The sequence below is a fragment of the Fistularia commersonii genome, chromosome 2, assembly GCF_037954325.1.
Source record: "Fistularia commersonii isolate RoL2024-O1a breed Wild chromosome 2, RoL_Fcom_v1.0, whole genome shotgun sequence".
NCBI classification, from domain to species: Eukaryota; Metazoa; Chordata; class Actinopteri; order Syngnathiformes; family Fistulariidae; genus Fistularia; species Fistularia commersonii.
In genome coordinates, this window is record NC_141285.1 from 26396879 (window position 1) to 26419083 (window position 22205).

Sequence of the window (22205 nt, forward strand, 5' to 3'; positions counted from 1 at the left end):
TTTGTACTGAATACTGCGATGAAAACATCACACACGTGTGTTGTGTGTGTTGATCCCTCCAGTACACAGACACACACACACACACACGTGCACACACACATGCATGCACACGTTCAAGCGGTTTAGAAAACATTCTCATGAGAAAGCTGATGTTTGACAGGAAACTGGAGCCTGCTCTGTTTGTGGCTTAAACTGAACACACACACACACACACACACACACACACACACACACACACTCACACAGACACCCGCGCCCACATACACACACACCCACACACACAAACAAAGGGATGTTAGACCATCAAGCCTGCCATCTGTGTGTGTGTGTATGTGTGTGTGTGTGTGTGTGTGTGTGTGTGTGTGTGTGTGTGTGAACAGAAACTGCTTTCAAGGTCACCTGGAGGTGGTGATTCCAAAAAAAATGAACCCAACCAGCTGTCAATCATGAATGAATCCCAAGTCAGCTGTCAATCATAGGGTCCACACACACACACACACACACACACACACACACACACTGTCCTTCCCGGTTATGTAACTTGACACAATCGTCCCGCTGTGTGTTTGCGTGATCCGGAAGGAATCCTGATTTAGCGTCCGTCTATTTACTGAGCGTCCAGCGGCCTCGTGTTGTCGCCGGCTCTGCTACGGACGAACACGCCTGTCGTCATGGAAACGGCAAGTTTAACTGTTGTTATTTTTCCTGCAGGTGGGGTCGGAGGGGGCGGGGCTTAAAACCGACGGGTCACCTGTCAATCATCGGGCCAATCTGAACTTTAAGGGTTTTAGAAGAACCCTGAAGAAGATGTGTGTGTGTGTGTGTGTGTGTGTGTGTGTGTGTGTGTGTGTGTGTGTGTGTGTGTTTGTTGTTCTTAAGGATTTGCTGAATCCAAAATGGCCGACTTTTCCGAAACCGAATTAACGTTCCTCTTTAGGAAGGAAAATGTTTGTTTGTTCGGGCGACAAAATCCGTTTGTTCATTTGCTATTTAAGCCTTTCATTCATTCATTCATTCATTCATTTGTTTGTTTATTCTTTTATTCCTTCATTTGTTTATTCATGTGGTCATTCGTTCTTTTGTTCATCCTTTCGATCAGTTGTTCATTCATTCGTTTAATTTGTTTGTTCGCTGCTTCATTCGTTCATTCTGTCATTTGATCATTCATTCATTCACTTTTTCATTCGTTCATTTATCGATTTAATCATTCATTTGCTCAATAATTTGTACGTTCCTTCTTTCATTCCTTAATGCCTTCATTCATTCATTTATTTATTCATTCATTCACTGATTCATTTGTTTATTTATTCATTTTGCATTCATTTGTACCGTCATTTAATCAATCACTTATTCATTCATTGGTTCATTCATTCATTCAGTTGTTCATCCATTATTTGTTTGTTAATTAATTCATTCAATTGTTTGTTCACTCATTCATTCGTTCAGTTGTTTATCCATCAATTCCTTTGTTCTTTCATTCATTTGTACCTTCATTCATTCATTCAATTATTCATTCATTTGTACCTTCGGTCATTCTTTCACTCATTCATTTGTTCAGTAGTTCATTCAATAATTTTCTTATCATTCATTCACTCATTCATTTGTTTGTTCATTCATTTTGTTCAGTCATACATTCAGTTTTTCATCCATTCATTTGCTTGTTCATCCATTCATTCATTTGTTTGTTCATCCATTCATTCATTTGCACATTTATTCATTCATTCAATCACTCATTCATTTATTTGTTCATCCATTATTTGTTTGTTCATTTATTCATTTGTACCTTCAGTCATTCCTTCACTCATTCATTCATTCAGTTGTTCATTTAATAATTTGCTCATTCATTCATTCATTCATTCACCACCGGTACACGTTGGCATGAGAAGGCAAAACAAAACAAAACACCAAACAGTAGAAATCCATCTCCGGTCGAGAGGCGGAGTTTAACCTGTCAATCACAGGTGAACCAATCACGGATTAAATCCCGGTCAGCTGACCATCACAGGGTCCTCACACAGAATCCCAACCACTCAAACCCGCAGACAATCGGAGACTCGAGTCAATATCATCTACGCTAGGAAGATTAGCCTACCCAGGAGGCGGGGCTTAACCCCAGCAGGCCAGCTGTCAATCATACAAACAGAACCCCATAAGAAAGCAGGAAGTCACTACTTACAAAAATGGCGTCCTCCGGAAGGCGGCGGCGGCGGCGGATCGGAAAACGGATCCATCCTGCAAGAAAACTGCAGAAATTTCCCGCCCTTTTCTTCCGCGCTGCTTGCTGAGGAAACAGCGCCCCCTGGTGGCGAAGCAGGGTAGCGCGCGTTAACGTTCGACGACTTCCCGTCGGTTCGGTGCGAATAAACGACACGGGGGAGGCGGTGAGGGTAAGATCAATATGCTTTAATAATAAGATATCAGTGCAGGAACACAAACTTTCTTATTCGGCTAAATTCCCCATATAGTCATAACAATGATAATAATAATAATGATAATAATCAGATCAATATGGATTTTTTTTTTTTTTTAGCATATAAAAATGAAGTATGCGCTAAAATAACTGTGCTGTATGACAATAAAAACAAAATAAAATACGAGTAGTTGAACGTGGATCCCACGAGGAAAACGAACAAACGAAAAAAACCCTGTTGTTACGCGAGACGCGACGCAAAATGCTAATATAGGGAAAGGAAGTGCAACAAATCGGGGGGTTATTCATTCATTTTGCAAGGAGGTGGGTGGGGAACCCTTCAAGTAGCACAGCATGCTAAGCGCTAATAGCTACCAATCATCGGCATATCGGTTCTCGTCCTGTGGAAATGAATTCATATTTTGGGGATTTCCTGTCCCATGATAGCGTTTAGCTTCGGGAGCTTCTCGTGATGAAATGGTGATGAAGGAAAAACCGGGAACACCAGGAATAAAGAATTTCAACCAGCTAGTTCGGTGGGAAAGCTGCTAGTCTACGCCGACGACGCTGTGACTTCACCCCATCTATTTCTAGATATGTTTGAATCAACTTCCCATCGTCCAACTCGTTACACATACAGGAGCACAGTTTAGCTAGCGCTTCATCATTAGCCTAAAACAAAAACGACTTTTTATAAAATACTTTAAATACTTTTTTAAAAGCTCCCATCTGAGGTGCGGTTCTCTTCCTGACTTTGCTTGCGTTTGACTCCATAAACTCGAAAGTCCCGATAGTTTTCGTTAAACTGGCCGTCCGGAAAGGTGACAGGAGGAGCAGATGTGCATCAGTGGGCCGGCTGAGCATCTTCATCTTCTACTTCTATGGTCTCCTCACTCTTTTCTACATCGCCGTCTTTCCATTACGGTGCGGCTCGAAATGGCTAATGCGCTAATAAGCTTCAGACTACAGCAAATCCACGGACGTGTAAATTGTAAGAGTGCTAGCAGGATAACGCCAGAAGCTAGCCTGCCGAAAATGTAGACCAAGGGGTCAGGCATGTTTCGGTTCTACCTCCAGAAGCAGGACTTGACATTCAAGAGACGGTAAACCCCAAATTGAAGGTGTCTCTTTCCTGTAATGTACCAGCCATGCTAACTCTGCTAACAGGTGAGTAAGAGATCTTAACAGCTAGCACTCACGATGATGCTTTTTACAGCACTTTGGCTAGCAAGAATACATTGAAGACAGCCCTTTAAACTAGCTAACCTAGTAGCGGAGTGGAGGGGAGCTTGCTAGCAGGCAAACTTTACATAGGCATCCGTTGTATGAGTTGGCTAACTTCCCTTCAGCTAACATCCCACGCCCTCAGATGGAGCTATTTTTTTTATCATAATATTCAAATCGTCGACATGTCGGTTGCACTTTCGGGGTGAAAGTCAGTCCAAGCCCCGTTTTATTTACTTATTTATTTCCCGTCAGGAAAACCTTTCCGATAAATCTAAAAAAAAACAAAAAAAACAAACCACAAGCAGCTCAATCAACAGAGGTCATGTGACCGGCCAGGGAATCCGTTCCGTCCATATACCATTATTGTTTTTCGAATCGTCGTCACTGGATTGGGGGGGGCTGGTTCTAACAGGGGTTCTACTCGGTTCTGACTTACCGACTGGTGTTCCAAGTTTCTGGTGGCCAAAGACGGACCAATTTTAGAAAAGCATACATATCTTCTGGAGTAAAGGCTAATCGATTTGTCATTTAGATTAGCGGTACCATGCTAACTGCCCTGGCTTAATTTCTAAATATCCTGCTTTTTTTTTTTTTAAAGGCCACGTCGGGAGCAGATCACCTGAGGTACCCCGTTTCACGACAATGTCCTGTTTTGGTTTCAAGCCGCCATTTTAAACTAGTTACACGTGTGGACAGCGAGGTTTTGAAAATGACCCCCATAGGAAACACCAAAGATGTTGTTGTACACATGCCAGGCCAGTTGTTGGCACTGCAATGTTATGATGAACTATTAGGGGCACGAGCATGGAGAACCTTCCTGTCTGGGCACCTTAACATACATGGGCACAACAGCAAATGTAAAGACAAGTAACAATGGCAACCACTCGGGTATAAGTCTGAGGTAGTTCAAGTGACCCTGAACTACCAGTGAATCTAAGTTTTACTGTAGAAGCATCAAAGTGAGGAGTACTAGAGTATTCTGAAGTACTCTGGAGTCTGCCATCATAGTTATAGTCGCCCCCCTAATGCATGCAAAGGGACACTTCCTGTTCAACAGAGTAGAGAGCACAAGCCCTACTCTGGAGTACTCTGGAGTCCATTGTTGTTATGGTCTGTACAACTATACATATGAGGAGACACTTCTTGCTCCGCAGAGTGAGGAGCATGAGTACTATTTGAGAGTACTCTGGAGTGCTCTGGAGCTCTCCAGAGTACTATGGGGTCAGTTGTTATAGTGGTTCAACTTGCACATGTGTAGGGTCACTTCCTGTCCAATGCATTCGGGGGCACAAGCAATACTCTGGAGCACTCAGGAGTACAAACAGGAGTACTGCAGGGTACTCTGGAGTACTCAGGAGTCGGCCATTGTTGCTCTGGTTGATCTACTCGCAAATGCAAAGGGTAACTTCCTGTCCAATAGAGTGAGGAGCACGAGCACTACTCTGGAGTACTCAGGAGTACTCAGGAGTCGGCGATTGTTGCTATGGTCGATCCACTCGCACATGCATAGGGTAGCTTGCTGTTTGATAGATTGCGTAGCAGTAGCACTACTCTGGAGTACTCTTGTGTCGTACATGTCCACTGTTGCGATAGTCTACCCATCGCAACTGACCGCAACCTTGAGGACACTGTCGGACCTATCTTCATTTCCCTATTGTCCAGGACACTGTTGTCAAGTAACGGGGGACCTCAAAGGACGTGGCCTGCGAGTTCGAGCGCATTAGCGTCGCTGTGCACTTGAAGGGCAGAGGGGGTGAAGGAAGGGAGGAAGGTCTGATGAAACAACCAAATCATTACCCTAAGGCACATTTTTCACAAATTCCAAATGGCGTGGGTAGAAAGCGTCGGCGCGGGAATAAAAACGAAACAACGACGACGAGATTGCGGCGCAAGAGACGCGGGACATTAGATAAAATTCAAACATAACAGAGAAGTTACTGCGGACAGTGAAGGCAACCCCGAACCCGAGGCGGTTCGACGTGACGCCGGCTTTAGCCTCCTCTTTTTCCAATATCCAAAATGCTACATATCTCAAAGGTGAAACTAAAGGTTCATCTGTTTCCCCATTTAAATGTTTACTACTTTTTTTTTTTTCTCCTTAAAGCAAAAAATGTAATAATAACAACCATGAGGAAAAGGGAGAAGAAGAAGAAGATGATACTGGCCAGCCAACGGATTCAAGACGTTACAAGATAAAACTCCGGGAAAAGATGGTGGATAGAGACGAAGTACCAGGACACATAAACACCATAAACACTATCTTCAACATCAGCTCTGTCTTTTTAAATATGTAACGTATACGTGCACGCGGCTCTGAGACGCAAAGGCGGGAGGACGAAGGGAGGAAGAGGAAGAGGAGTTTAGCGTCTTCTGAGAATTAGCGAAACAAAAAGCTGGTTTTGAGTTCGTCTTCTGACGGGCTAACTCCGTATTAGCGGCTATCTTATTGGAAATCCAAGTTAAGTTGGGCTACGCGTGACGCGAGCTAATTTTGGAGGGGGGAGGGGAGGTTAGCGGAAGCGTTAGCTAGCTGATGCCGCGCGGCGTTTACGGTAAAACTTAAAACATCTTTAATTCCATCATCCGACATACTTAATATCCTAATATTCATAGAACTGAATATTTCTGCGGGTGTCGTGATTGGTCGATCGGTTAGCGGTGTCACAAAATGACGCTAAAAGGCTGCCAGCTAATTTGGGAAACGAAAAAAAACCCTGGAGTTAAATAGAAATGGCTCGAAGTGGAAAAACGACATCATCGACATGTTAGCTTGAAATTTTCTTTTTTTAAATTTTTTCTTTTTTGGTATCTACAATTGTTATACGCCGCTAGCTAAATGTTAAAAGGGCTTCCCATTGGCCTCTTCGCAGGCCGCTAATCCGCGCCGTAACAAGGCCTCTGCTATTTACAAATATATACTGTACCCAACGATGGGCTAGCTAGCAAAGCCCAAAGGTACTTAGCACTGTAGCGCTACAATACATGGCGGTTAATGATTTAGCGGAGCTTTTTAAAAAATTCGGAAAACCCTGATTGAAGTGGTGCGTGGCGGCAAACATGCTAAGTCGTGCTAACGCGCTAACTCAAGTCCACTGCCACTGAAACGCCACTGTTATTACTGGATTCAAGTGTGCAAGCCGAAAATACCTAAGCGTGCGTGCGAGTGTGTATGTGTGTATGTGTGTGTGTGTGTGTGTGTGGTCAAGATATCCTTGCGGAAGCTCAGCGCTGCGAAGAAAACGGGCTCCGACGACGCTAACAAGGCTTTAGCTCAAACGAGTAATTGCACATGGAGGAACGACAACAACAACAAAACGACCCTGTAGCCGCACAAGCTAGTCACCTGACCGGGTAAAAGACAGAAAAGAAGAGAGAGAGAATAAGAGAGAGAGAGTCAGGTACGGTAAATCCAATACAGTATTTAAAATAAAAAAAAAAAACAAAAATAAATCTGAGTACGTGTAGTGTATTACATGGTTATTACGCGTGTATGTGAGACAGTAGTAGTAGAGAACGAAACTGAGAAAAACTCCGCGACCCGTCAGTCTGGATTAAAATGACGCGCGCTATGGTAACTGTAGCTACATCGTAATACATGGTTTTGTAAAAAAAAAAAAACAAAATAAAAAAAAAAAAAAAACAAAAACGGCTCCTTATAAGTGACGGGAAAAAGGGGCGTCCCCGACGACAAATTGCGTTGCCGTGGAAACGCCCCCGCCCATCCGGCCTCGTCGATCGACAGCGACGATTTCTGCTTATTGATTCCAAAAGTTTTTCCTTATTCACTGAAATAAAAGCGATTTTCTCGGTTGAAAATAAATTAGATAAAAATCTGCCGATTGGACACAGAGGTACTTTCGTATTTTATGTAAAACTTTGAAAAATACTGTTTGTAATCGAATACTTCCAGGATAAAAGCTAATCGGCTCTTCTTTGAGCGCCTGATTCTCGTCATCGTCGTCATAGAAACAACAGGCGGTGTGTGTGTGTGTGTGTGTGGGGGAGGTCGTTGAAAAGCCCAATGACCTTTGACCTTTGGGAATCAATAAACAGAATCTTAAGACTCTTAAAGACTAAAAAAAAAAAAAAAAGCGGGCTCGGTCTAATCGCTGGTCCGGCGGTGTGTGTACGGATGTTGGGGGCGGGGCTAAGGCCGTATTTATGTGTGTGTGTGTGTGTGTGTGAGAACATTTTTTTTCCGATGGCGCCCGACCTCAGAGTCTCGCCAACTGGCGGCGTGTCTGTTGGCGTCCGGGATTTTAAGGCAGGTTGTTTATGACCCCTTTATTTGACCGGAAGCGTGACCCGATTCCAGATCGCGAGGCTACGCGTTGTTTTTTTTATTCCCGCATTTTTGTTCCCGTTCCGATAATAAAAAAAAAAATAAAATAAAAAATGGTAGACCCTGGTGTCTCACCTTGTTAGCAGGTGGAACTACAAGGACGCGGAACTCTGCCCGCTAAAGTTAGCTCATTGTGAAAGGCGACGGCCTGGGTTTTGGCTAGCCGGGTCGGCGAGTCTGGGTCCGGGTCGGCGTTGGGGGCGGAGCCTCTAGGAGGCCTGGTCCAGGGCTCTCAGCAGGTCGCAGCCCTGGAGGAGGTGCAGGTTTCCCTGCAGAGGCACGTTCACCTCGCAGTCGTAGCGGGTCAACTCCGGCAGGCAGGAGGCCTCAAAAGAGGGGCCGAGCAGGCGGCTAGCGAAACCTGAGGAGCAGCAGATGGAGAGATGAAGTTCCAGGCCGTCACGCCATCGACAAGCTCATGGCGTTTCTCTAGCGCCGTTTGCAGACTCACCCATTTCGCTACTGGGAAACTGCGACTTCCTGTGCTGCCGCAGGGAGTTGAGGACCGCCGACGCGCCGCCGGGCATCATCCTCTCCAGCCCCGGTTCTGCCGAGACGACAACCGCTAAGAACGCCGGGGAATGAAAAGCGCTAATGCTAGCTCGCAGCCTCGGAGGCCCGTACCTGCAAGCGATCCGGCGCTGAGGGAGCGGTCCATGGCGGCGCAGCTGTCGCTCCGCATCTTCTTCCATAAGCTTTGCGGCGGCTTGTTCTCCCCCTGCTGGACCGGGGAAAATCCGGTTGATTCATCACATGAATCCACTCCAGGACATGCTAACACGCTACACCGTACGTAGCGTCGGACAATGAAAACACAGGAAGGGAACGAATAAGCGAAAACACGTCAAAACTCACGGCCATCTGGGTGAAGGGGCGCTTGATGCTCTTGGCCACGGCCATATGGGCGGGGCTTGTGTCTCTGTAGTCCTGTATATAACCGTCAATGGACCTGCAAACACACACACACACACACACAGTTTTCTCAATGCTTTGTAGCTCCACATTAGCTACAGTAAAACGTCCGCCACGATCCCCCGAGTAAAACGAGATATCGGACGGCACATGTCTTTCGACACCCATCGCTTGTTAGCTTAGCATAAGTGATCCAATGTCGGTTCAAAGGGTTCCAAGTGTCTGTTATTGGATGCTCACCGCTTCGTCTGCATGGCATGCGGCATGTTCTGCTGGCAGGACGGACGGGCCTCCCTCGCCTCCATCGGGTAGGCCTCGCTGGCCGGGGGCTGCTGTTGGTAGGTTAGCAGGGGGTCTGGTGGCCACAGCAGGTTTTGCCTGCCACCCATGGAGGACAGAGGGGTGCTGGCCGGCGCCTGGTAGGGTGGGTTCTGCATGTGGCCCATCACGTAAGCGCCCGCCCCCTGGCCGGACCCCCTCTTTTCCCCGACATGCCAGGCCGCCGCCGGCTGGGGCCGGTAGTGGCCCTGCGGCTGCGACGGCGAGGCCAGCGGCTGGAAGAGGCTGGCGATGTTGCTGAAGCTCTGCTGGGCAGGCTGGTGGGCCTGCTGGAGGCCGCCGGGTCCCCCGCCCCCCATGGGCCCCACGGGGGCGCCCTCCATGGGCTCTGACTTGGGGATGATAGGATTCAGCTGGAAATCCTCACCATCCATCGGAATGTAAGGAGCTAAAGTCTCCAGATCCAAGTCGCTCAAGTCCCTCTGCGGAAAGGACACCGTGATTAAGCACTCGTTTATTCAGTTGAGACCACAGGGTTGGTGGAGGGGAGGCGGCTAACAACAGCTGAGGCGGGGTTTAACCTGCACTGGTCAACAATGGTGACCACCATCCAATGGTGAAGCATACCGCTTCTGATTCCCTGCATCTATAGTCCTATTTGAGTACAACTTCTGCACCGCCTTCACAAGCTCAGCGCTGAAAGCGCCGCAGATACCGGATAGAAGGAGGAAGTCACCTCCGTGTTGGCGGGGCTGCTGCTGCTCTCCGTGTCCAAGGCGAACAGCTTCTCCGTCAGCTCTACCTTCAGGTTGGTCTCCACGGAGCTGTAGTAGTCACCTGGGCTGCTGGGCTGCAGGGACGGAGGGGCAAAGATGACGGATGGCGTCGGAGGGATGACGGAATAACCTTTGACCTTTGGCCCCCTCAAGCCACGAGTCCGATGACGGTCCTCACCGTGGAACAACTACTGAGGCTCGGCGTGGCGCTGCACGGCGGCGGCCTCTGCGGCACGCTAAAGGTGCTGCCCATGCTAGCCATGTCCCCGGGGCCGGGGGCCGAGGCGGTCTTGTGGCCCTCGGCTACCCAGGACGGCGGCCCCGGCGGGGGCATGGCAGGGACCGACACGGTGCTGTACGCCGTGGCCTGCTGGGGTTCTTCGAAATGAGGGCGGCCTTCTGTGAAGAAAGGCCAGTTAGCTGACTAGCATCTGCACAATAGCGTATGTCTGTGGAGGGTGGAGTTAGCAAACCTCTTGCGATTTATAAAATCAGCACAATTGATTGTTCATTTTGGATCCTGAATACATAAAATAAGCTAGCAGAAGTTAGCGGCACATCCCGCCGTTTTGGCTTGAAGGGCGATCAAACTCTGACAATATGTAAACATGTATAGTATACATCTATAAATAAGCCTTTATCTTCTTTACTTCCTTTAGGCTGCTCCCTTCAGGGGTCACCACAGTGAATCTACCTCCTCCATCATCTTCTGACAACTACTACCTTCATCTCCTCTTTCACTACACCCATAAATCTTCTCTTTGGTCTTCCTCTAGACCCCCTGGACTTGTAGGCTCTGGACTGGACTTTATCTCCATCCCTTGTAATCTCACCAGAGAGCATACCTCTCCCTTTCTGGATGTCCCTCCCCCTGTTCCTGCTCTCACTACAGATTATAGTGTCATCTGCAAACATCATGATCCATGGGGATTCCTGTCTATCCTCAACTTTCAGCCTGTCCATCACCACTGCAAACAAGAAGGGGCTCAGAGCTGATCCCTGATGGAGTCCCATCTCTCTGTCACACCTTCAGCACTACCGAGCATACATGTCCTGCACCAATCAAACTGCCACTTCCTTGTGCAATACAAGAGTTCCTCTCTCTGCACCCTGAGGTATGCCTTTTCTAGGTCTACAAAGGATTAATGCAGCTCCCTCAGACCTTCTCAGTTCTTCTTTACCACCATTCTTGAGGCTAATACTGCAACTGCTGCACTCTTTCTAAGCATACAAGATGACGGACAAGTTCGCGACAGCTAGCGGCAGGTTACGACAAGGAGGTGCAGACCGAAGTCCAGGGAGATGATGGTGTCCCCGGCTGTGGGCGCCAGCTGGGCCAGCTCCTCAGGCTCCTCCTTCAGCTTGGTGAAGAGCGCCTCGCCGGGCTCCTCCATCACGGTGGCGCCGCCGGCGCTGAAGAAGCTACCCATGTGGCAGGGCTTCAGCAGGGACTCCGTCTGCTCCAGTGAGAAGATCATCGACTTCTCCTCGATGTTGCTGGGGGCGCAGGTGGAGGACGGACGTAAGTGCGGGTGGAGATACCGAGGTGCAGCAAAGGTGGAGGTGGAGGTCTTACCTGAGGACGAAGTTCACGCAGACGATGCACTGCGGCTGCGAGTTGCGGCTGTTGTAGATGACCGTCCCCTGAGTTTCCACCCAGACGTAGCCGCCGTTCTTGGCTAGCATGCGGTACTGGCCGCTGACGGCCTGACCCTTGGTGCACACTGAAGAAGAGGAGGAAGAGGAGTGAGAAGATCCACAGCTTAAAACCACTCCAGCCTGGTCGTCAAGTTACCCGAAGCGACCAAACACCACACTTCCTGTCTGCTCCTTCAAAATAAGAGCACATGGATGGCGAAACAGGAAGTTGCGCTTTCTACCGGGAGAGAAGCGATTCTGGATGTGTTGGTTGTGGATCCAATGTGTGTGTGTGTGTGTGTGTGTGCGCACATATGTGTGTGTGTGTGTGTGTGTGAGGTCACTGTGACATGGGCCCGTCTGAACAAGAAAAAAAAAAACAGAAAATCCCCTCCGCCAATTCCCCGTTTGAGCAAAAGGATGTTTTGCATGTATTTGTTTATACGTTTATTTTTTTATGTATTTATTTTTTTATGTATTTATTTTATTTTTTTGTTTGTTTCTATTTTGCCGGGCTTTTATTGTTGAGGTCGGGAGGGAAAAGACGTCCTGGCCGCCGTCCAGGGATCAGCCCCTGGCGTGGGAAAGAGAGCCGGGACGCCACAGAGCTGCAGCATGCGCTGGTCACGCTGGGTCACCTGTGTGTGTGTGTGTGTGTGTGTGTGTGTGTGTGTGTGTGTGTGTGTGTAGAGAACAGGCTATGAAGAGTCATGGCTTTTCTCGAAACCAGACAACACTAAATTGTTGCTCTGAACAATAGTGACAGACCACACACACACACACACACACACACACACACACACACACACACACACACACACACACGGCCATTAGGATGTAATAGAGGCCACCTGGTCCCATGTGGACTGCGTTCGTGTTTGTGCTAACAGATGTTCAGACCTTGTCAGGCCCTGATGTAATAACTGATATCTTAATGCACCGCTCTGCACACACACACACACACACACACACACACACACACACACACACACACACACACACACACACACACACACTGAGGTGTTAGGTCACTTGCTCGTGCGCAGCCGTTGAAAGGGAAACATGTTTTGGGATTTTACCAGCAGATGGCGACAATTCAAAGGGGTTAGATTTTACAGGTAATGTGTCTATTGTATTATATTATATTTGAATAAATTATGTATAATTTAATTACCAAATAATTACTAAATTTAATAACTTTAATTATATGAATTTATATTACATTATATGATACCAATTGAAATTCATTATATTATTAATATTCATTATATTATATTGATACAATGTCAAATAACATTTAGTACCACATATTATTTCATAAATATATCATATTATGTTACATTCCATTAAGTTGTCTATCATGATAAATAACATTAGTAGAACATATATTATCTTTGTATTACATTTGTATATAACACTTAAATTAAATTATATGAAAATATATTACATAATAGCTTTATAATTCTTTATATTGTTATTATTCAATATATTGTATTGTTATAATGTCAATTAACATTATTGTACCAGATACCAGATATATTTTATCACAGTATTTAAATTTATTCTATATAACATTATATAATTTTGTTCTATGATACTGATTTATATCATACGATATTACATTCTATTAAACTGCCTATTATACTGAATTACATTTATGAACATATCGTATTATATTATGTTATATTATATAATATATTTGATGCTTTTCTATAATAATGTATTATATCATATAAAACATATTACATTATATTTCGTATTACATTATATGATAATCCTTAGTAAATTCTACAGTATAATTTCACAGTATATTAGAATACATTATATCATTTTATATTATGGTGCATTACAGTATATCATATAATATAATATAACATGTTATATTATCTTATATTATGATTTATTATATTATTTATTATCATTTTTGAAATATTTTTGATTTTGTTTATCACTAGAACCGTTTCATGGTTTTTATTTTCCAAAAAAGATCAATAGAATCCCGTCCTGCTGTTTTTCCAGCCATTGTTGTGTTGTTTCCACGGGGCGTGGAGCTCTTCCTCATTGTTGACACACACACACACACACACACACACACACACACACACACACACACACACACACACACAGCAGACACACACCCATGTACAAGCAAAGCTGATAAACGTGGGGTTCCTGGACACCTCTCTGTGTGTGTGTGTGTGTGTGTGTGTGTGTGTGTGTGTGTGTGTGTGTGTGTGTGTGCCCCCTCACAGTTGTGGTGGCTCTTGGTGACGCCGTCCGAGTCCAGGGCATGGTAGAAGTCGTAGACGGAGCGGCCCAGCAGATCCTCGGGTGTGTAGCCTATTAACTCCGTCACCCTGAGGGTAACACACACACACACACACACACACACACACACACACACTTTTAAAGGTTTCCAAGATCTCTTGGACGAGAAGGAGGAGGTGCAGCAGCTTTCCTGGAAAGGTTAATCTCCTCACAAGAATAATAATAATAATCATGATAATGATGATGTGCCAGGAAATTATTTATTATTCTTTTTTTTTTTAAATGATAATAACCATAATAATGATAATGACATATGCAAGGACTTTAAAATGAATTATTGTTTGAAGATATAAATAATATAATAATAAAATGTGCAAGGATTTCATTATTTATACGTCATTTTTTATAATAATAATAATAAAAATAATAATAATAATGACTTGTACTAGAACTTTACCATTTGAAATTCATTATTTTATTAATTTCCGATAATAAAAATAATAGTGACATACAAGGACTTTACTATTTATTTTTATAAATGTATTTTAGTAATATAAAAGCAACAATAATAATAACCATCATAATAATGATTAAAAAATACATGTACAAGGAGTTCCTGATTTATGATTCATTATTTTCACCATCATAACAACAACAACCATAACGATAACAATAATAATAATAATAATAATAACCTGTTCAAGAATTTTACCATATAAATTCATTAACTCATAAATTCATTTTTTAATTCAAGTTAATAAAAATTACAAGTGCAAGTCATTATTTTCACTGGCATAACAACAACAAAAAACTACAATCATACGTCTATTAATAATAACAATAATACAATTAATTTTCACAAGAAACTCATGATTTGTAAATTGTGTTTTACAGCACAAATTGCACTCAATGCTGCTATTAATGAGTGAATTATTATTTATTTGCCAAATTGAAGAGGTTTCCTTAAAAAGACGCTGGGGGCGGGATTAAATGGTGTTGCCATGGCAACAGACGACCCTTTTTTTTTTTTTTTTTTTTTTTTTTTTGAATATTTTACATGAATTTTCAGAAATCGCCCCCCCCCCCCCGCCCTCCCCCCCCCCCTCGCCGAAGGCCTGAACGTCCGGTCCTGTGAGAAGATAAATCCAGAGCGAGAACAGGAAGTGACCTCCGGGCGCCGGCCGCGGGACAAACACCGGCTGCTGTTTTTTTTAAGGGGGAATGCGGTTTCGGGCCCGCGGCGTCCGGACGGGACGGCCATGCAGAGCGACGGCGGTTTACATGGAAACTCCTGTGTGTGTGTGTGTGTGTGTGTGTGTGTGTGTGTGTGTGTGTAAGTCCCCCCTTTGCAGGAAGTGGATCGGAAAGGTCGTATCCAGGGTTTAAAGGCTCTACTATTAACAGGACGAATCAATAAATAATTGATGCTTTTATTTTGAAAGAAAATATTTGATGTTCTTCATTAAAAATGCAACGAGAAGTCGTTTAGATATTTAAATGTCGTTCTCGTGTGTCCTAGGGGTTCTAAGGCAAAACTTTGCTCTTCTAATGAAGATTACCCATCTTTTTCTTCCAAATTTGTACGAGATGATGTAAAAAGCGATGAAAAGAAACGTCCAGAGACCGTCTCCTCTGCGTCTCAACCTCTCACGACGAAAAGACGACAAACGGCCGCAACGAAACGCCACCTGCAATTCCAGCATCGGCCACTAGGGGGACCAGTGAGCAGCTGACGACGGCAGTAAAAGCAACTATATTATTATAATTATTATTATTATCATCATTATGGCTTGATTAATATGAATCATCATAATACAGACAACTGCTATTAAATAAGTTTAAAGCTTGATTTTTCATTCTATATTTATTATATTATCATGTTATGACTATCATTTTTTTATTGTATATTTTAGTATATATTTATTTTACTTATATACTAATACTGTATTTTTTTTATAGTATTCATGTTAATTATTTTATGTATTATCATTATTCATATATTTAAACACAGTATTTGAAATCCCTCAAACATCTCTTTGAAGGTCCCACAATGTACTAAAGCACAACTATAATAATAACAATAATAATGACAATAGTGATAGTAATAATTATTATTATCAAATTATTGATTCATATATCACTGTCAACAACTATTAAATAAAACTTTTTATTCATTGGCATAATTATTCATACTATATTTATTATATTATCATACCACATCATAAGTTATCATTATAAATGTTTTCTTTGTATATATTTTAGTATATGCTTTTATATAATTTTAAGGTGTTCACGCGTTATTTTATTTATCATTATTCATATCTTTAAACACAGTATTGTTTTTTATTATATTTTACATGTAGAAAAATGCCTTGAATGTCAAACTAAAGCCCAATAACACTAACAATAATAATTATAATAATAATTATGATAATGGTAATAATAATTATTCACAGATTTAATGGAGTGAGCTGGGATATGTCAGTCATTGGAAGGTGTGTGTGTGTGTGTTTGAGTGTATGTGTGTTCAATAATAATAATAATTTTCTTATTGTTATTATTATTATTATTGTTGTTGTTGTTGTTGTTGTTGTTATTATTTTATTATTATTTCCCCCCCAACAAGTGTCTACATTTTATAAATGTATATATTGGAAATCTGTGCTAATTCGACCGGAACTGAAACAGCGCCCCCTAGTGTCCGGGAGGTCCAACAAAATCCCCTGACCCGCTCTTCCCCCTCATGAGATTTTTGAACGCGTAAGTCATTACAACACAGCTTATTACACGGTAATAAGGGTTTTACGACACATGTTGGGTTAAGTATTAATCCGTAATATCTGCGTTTCCGACATCGCCACTTCCTCCACGTCCCCCCCACCTCGCAACCACTTCCTCTACTGAGAGGGGGTGAGGGGGTGCACCTTCCGTAAATGAATTGACGTAATTGGAGAGAAGATTTAGTCGTCGATTGCGAAATCAGAAAAAAAAAAAAAAAAATTAAAAAGGGGTCGACTGTTTGCCGTCGACACAAATCTCCCCCCCTTCGCTTTTCTGCAAAATAAGACCTTTGTCCTTCGTGAGCAGCTTGAAGAGATTACCGGTCGGCATGCATGAGCAGTGCGCGTGCACGTGGGCGCTCGTGTGCCAGCGAGCGAGGGGGACGTTTACGGCCCGGAAAGCAAAAAAAAAAAAAAAAAAAAAGTCGGGGTTCTAGAGTTTCCAGTTTTCGATGGCGGCGTTGCCATAGCAACCAGTTATAAACCAATGAATCCTGGATGCTAATGGTTGAGTTATGTTGATTCGCAAAAATAAAACCTCTATTTAGCGGTTTTTTAGCCGCTCTGCTCAGGAAAGCCTGAAACTCATCCTCTACGCTGACGACTCTGACGCTTATTCAAGAATTTCAGGATGGAACAGCCCGGAAACACAAATCCCCCCAAAAAACGTTGAGGACCTGGCGCAGTGACGGATGCTGCAGCACGACTCGGCTAGCGGTTAGCAGCCTGTTAGCAGTTAGCTCGGTCTTGCACAAACTTATAACACTATATGAATGAATGAATGAATGAATGAATTGCCGTCAACACAAATCACCCCCATATATATATATGTATATACACTGCTCAAAAAAAAAAAGGGAACACCTAAAAAAACACATCCCAGATCTAAATGAATGAAATATTCTTATGAAATACTTTGCTCTTTACACAGTTGAATGTGCTGACAACACAATCACACAAAAATGATCAATGGAAATCAATTGTATCAACCCATGGAGGTCTGGATAAGAATCACACTCCAAATTAAAGTGTAAAAACAAACTCCAGGCTGATCCAACTTTGATGTAATGTCCTTAAAACAAGTCCAAATGAATGTGTGTTGCTTCCTGAGTGGACACTATGATTTCACACAAGTGGGATTGACTTGGAGTTACATTGTGTTGTTCAAGTGTTCCCTTTATTTTTTTGAGCAGTATATATATGTATATCTATATATATATATGGATCATATATATATGTATATGTATATATACATATATACATATGGGGGGACATATATATGTATATATAGTATGAAAACAAGCATAATATGTCCTATAGTATATATTTTCTAACCATTTCATTCATTCATGCATCATATGGAGACAAAGTCATTCCCCCTCTCATTCTAGGATCTCTACAATTTCGGGTTCTCCTTTGGACCTCTAGCATTTTATGCCGAGGAACCTGGAGAACCCCTGGAGAACGGCGCCCACCTCTCGTCGCAGTAAGTGAACTTCATGTCCATGCTGTGTCTGCTGAGGAAGGTCTTGCTGTCGAGCGGCGTGTCGATGTTGGAAGGGTGCGGGACGGGCTCGCACATTAGCACGGCGCAGGTTAGCGGTAGCTCCCTGAAGCCGCACAGGACCCGCGGGGGGCAGTTGTTGTACATCTTCAGGTGTCCCGTGCAGTGCAGCACCTGTGGCCGGGGGCGGGGTTAGCATTAGCATTAGCATTAGCAAGACCGCTCGGGATGCTAATAATAAAAAAAAAAAAAAGAAAACAATGCTTACCTTCCAGCTAGCTGACTTGAGGTTGACGGTGCGCCCCCTGGTGGTCACCGTGCATTTCATCCTCATGAAGAAGTCCCGCTCCGTGCTCAGCTCTTTGGGCTTCTTTCCAAAGCCGTTGCCTAGGTAACCAGTACAGAAAAAAAAAACAAAACGTCCAGAAAAATCCATATAATGGTGAGTTTTCTATTGTGTATTTTCTTGCAGTGCCAGTTTCCGCCTGCGGGGGGCGCCGGCGAGCCACAAGGGGGTGTTTTCACACATCTGCTTTGATACCTCAAATTTGAAATATGCCAAAATTTATTTTCACAATTTGAAACACATATTTTTAATGTTGCCCATTAACAAAAACATTATTACTATGTTATTACAATGTAATAAGCAGATGAATTGTGTTATTACCACATCATGTAGTGGTTTGATGTCATTAAACATTATTATGATGAAGTATTTATCTTATCTGCCTTTTTTGAGGTTAGTGCACACACACACACACACACACACACACACACACACACACAGTGGACGCGAAACTGGACCCGGCTGTTACATCACAAGGTCAGAGTTCAGTCGCGAGGCTGCCGCCACACAGCGAGGTCCTGAGGTGTGTTTTTTAACACACACACACACACACACACACACACACACACACACACACACACACACATCTTTATCTGAAACACTTGAACAAAACAAACACCCCGAAACAATTCTTGCTCTCGTCCCCCCGAAAGAAAGTGTGTCTGAGTGCGCGCGCACGTGTGTGTGTGTGTGTGTGTGTGTGTGTGTGTGTAAAGAGGGAACTAGGACTATGAATTTGTGTGTTTTGCGGCCACTGCTGATAAGCGTTATCAGCAGAGTGTGTGTGTGTGTGTGCGCATGTGTGTGTGTGTGTGTGAAAAAAGACACTTCAAACATTTTGCAGGATGTGTGTGTTATTCTTTCGCTCCTGTTGATGTGACATATGAGTGTGTGTGTGAATGACAGATAATACCAACGTGCACACACACACACACACACACACACACACACACTCAGTGGTATCTATCATTACGTTCCTGCATACGCTCCCTGACCTGCTGTTCTCTGGCTCTGGTTATTTGATAATATTACGTAACCGCCGCCTCCTGCGCTCTGATTGGCTGCCCGCCGGGTCGACCCCCCCCCCCCCCCCCCCCGTAGAGGACACTGCTTCTGCCCCCATGTTCCCGAAGAAAAACTTGCGGAATGATAATAATAGCGTTGTTGTGCTAGCAGGGTAACAATAGCCCCTCCACCCATCCTAGCATTAACCCTTTCATCTCTCCCGCGCTAATGTTAGCATCCCGGGCGCCGTCTCCGACCGCCCGGGAGCAAACCGAACCAACAATACATAAACACCTGGTCACGTAGCGTTCCGATGCTAACGGACGCGCCGTGATTGTCCAATCACGAATTGGAAGGGGCGGAGCTAAACCCAGGTGACACCAGGGTTAGCTGTCAATCATAGAAACGTAGACAGAAATAATGACTTTCCTGCATCACTTAGCAGGAAAATTAGCCGCCACTAACATTAGCATAATCAATATGGCTGTCGATTGATCATAATTCAGCGTGTTGGATTACACCGTGATTGTCCAATCGGGAGTGGGAAGGGGTGGAGCTAAAACCAGGTGACACCAAGGTTCGCTGTCAATCATAGAAACGTAGACAGAAATAATGACTTTCCTGCATCACTTAGCAGGAAAATTAGCCGCCGCTAACATTAGCATAATCAATATGGCTGTCAATTGATCGCAAATCAGTGTGTTGGATTACACCGTGATTGTCCAATCGGGAGTGGGAGGGGGCGGAGCAAAACCCAAGTGATGTGTGTGTGTGTGTGTGTGTGTGTGTGTGTGTGTGTGACTGACCGGCTCCCTTCAGACTGAGGTTCTCCCGGATCTCCTCGTGGTCACAGGGGTGGGTGAAGTCGAAGATGCTGTGTCCGGTCAGCTCCACCTGGGGAAACCGGGAAAACGCCGTCAAATTGCAAAGTTCCTCCCCCTCACACCCCCGCGGGAGAATCCACATTGGTACGATCCGATCCGTCGGATGCACAAAAAGCGACTTTACTTCCTGGTTGATTTCCCCGCTGGCGTCGGCCATTTTTCACAAGCACATGTTTTTTTAACTTTATTACTTTACGACAGGAATGATTATGTCCTTAAAACAATTCTGGCGGCGTGGAACAGAAGATTCCGGCGTTCCTCTCGCCTTCCTGGTAGCGTTTCCTGGAAGCGCTAGCGTGGAGCGGCGGGTTGAAACGAGGACGACGGCGTCCTCCTTTTGCTAGCGTGTTACCTGCGTTAGCCCCATGAACTTGTTGATGTTCTCGGACAGGAAGATCATGTCTCCGTCGGACGTTACCACGGTGACAAAGCCCTCCAGAGATTTCAGGTACATGCTGTCCATCTGTTCGTCTTCGCTACCGCCGCCGCCGCCGCCACCGCCGCCACCGCCACCGCCGCCGCCATTACCACCTGGAGGAGGAGGGGGGGATATTAGTGACCACAACTGTGAGTGCTGGAGTTCCTGTTTCGGGGTAAACAGATCGCTAATAGCAGCTGAGCGCTAATTTGGACATTAGCCACTTCCAAAATTAGCAACTTAGCGATGAGTTTGGGGGGATCAACACTGTGTACCTCACAATATGGCCGCCTGCACCCACGCCTGGACATTAGCATTGGTTTTTCCGGTGATGTCACGGGCCTGAGCCTAGGCTCCGCCCCCTCAGTTAATAAGCGTGAACTTAGCCCCCCCCTGAAAAAAAATGGCGGCTCGGTTGCCGACGGCAACAGAACTAGAAGAAGAAGAAGAGGCAGTGCAAACATTTACACTGGAAACTCGAGAGGTGAAGAGCCCACTGTCACACAGCATGGGGGAGTGTGTGTTCGTGAGTGTATGTGTGTGTGTGTGTGTGTGTGTGTGTGTGAACAAAGCCCAGTAGTCAATGTGGAGGAGGAGGGTGGGAAGCTCGCAGTTCCTCCAGTGCTTCCCTGAGATAAGAGAGGTCGGTTCTCAAAGGTCCCCTGAGACCCCGGGACCCTGGCCCTGGAGCCGGGCCCAGATGGCCTTACAAAAAAAATAATGATAATATATATTTTGTTTTAGAGTAAAGCCCCAAGAGGGTCATGCGGCTTTCTCATGGCCCCCGGGGGGGGAGTATGGGGGGGGGGGGTCTCGGGGTCCCGTCCGGAGCCCGGCGGCACCTTTGGCCTAAATACTTAGCTGTGATTAGCAGTCATTTGGACGGAGCTGCACTTTTTTTTTTTCCTTGTTGTTCTTGTGTTGCGTAACCGGCCCCATTTCCAAATAATGGGCCGCGGCGGCGTTAGCGGGGTGGGGGGGGGCCTTCAGAGTGAGGGGGGGGGGGTCCGTCATGGACGGCAGATGCGGTGCTAGCCGCTCTCTTTCTTGATTAACAATCGGCGCATAAGAAAAGGTAGACTTTTGCTTCTGATTGACAGCTAGACCCAAAAAGGGGCGGGGCTTATGTTCGTATTTCGTTTCCATACTTCGTAACAACGTGGTTTCTCCTTGCCTTAGCATATTTCCCAGCTTCTGTGTTATCACACAGTAACAACACGTAATGTCATTAACAGCATGGTAATTACACGGCTTCTGATTGACAGCTGGACCCAAAAAGGGGCGGGGCTTAGTCCCTCCTCCCCTCATTTACTAACTCCGCCTCCATCCATCACCGTTTAACCTTTTGCCCGAGACCTAGTAACAACACAGTTTCCCCGCCTTAACATATGTCATAGCCTTTGTGTTATTACACAA

The 22205-nt window shown here is 44.8% G+C and overlaps 1 protein-coding gene across 3 annotated transcripts in view; it reads right to left on the reverse strand.

Moving 5' to 3' along the window:
• Positions 1 to 6413: 6413 nt before the first annotated feature.
• epas1b (endothelial PAS domain protein 1b) overlaps positions 6414 to 22205 on the reverse strand; it is a 42441-nt gene continuing 26649 nt past the window's right edge. For 2 of the 3 annotated variants that reach the window (XM_086175167.1, XM_086175185.1), the window contains exons 3-16: positions 20724 to 20902; positions 20294 to 20381; positions 18405 to 18523; positions 18108 to 18310; positions 13835 to 13941; positions 11523 to 11670; positions 11235 to 11443; positions 10125 to 10345; positions 9907 to 10020; positions 9132 to 9652; positions 8835 to 8928; positions 8604 to 8700; positions 8431 to 8526; positions 6414 to 8340 (exon numbers count right to left, since the gene is read on the reverse strand). In XM_086175167.1, coding sequence (XP_086031293.1) covers positions 8189 to 8340; positions 8431 to 8526; positions 8604 to 8700; positions 8835 to 8928; positions 9132 to 9652; positions 9907 to 10020; positions 10125 to 10345; positions 11235 to 11443; positions 11523 to 11670; positions 13835 to 13941; positions 18108 to 18310; positions 18405 to 18523; positions 20294 to 20381; positions 20724 to 20902 — 2348 coding nt within the window. In that variant the 3' untranslated portion in view covers positions 6414 to 8188. The remainder of the gene's footprint in view (positions 8341 to 8430; positions 8527 to 8603; positions 8701 to 8834; positions 8929 to 9131; positions 9653 to 9906; positions 10021 to 10124; positions 10346 to 11234; positions 11444 to 11522; positions 11671 to 13834; positions 13942 to 18107; positions 18311 to 18404; positions 18524 to 20293; positions 20382 to 20723; positions 20903 to 22205) is intronic. The other variant, XM_086175177.1, reaches the window with a different exon arrangement.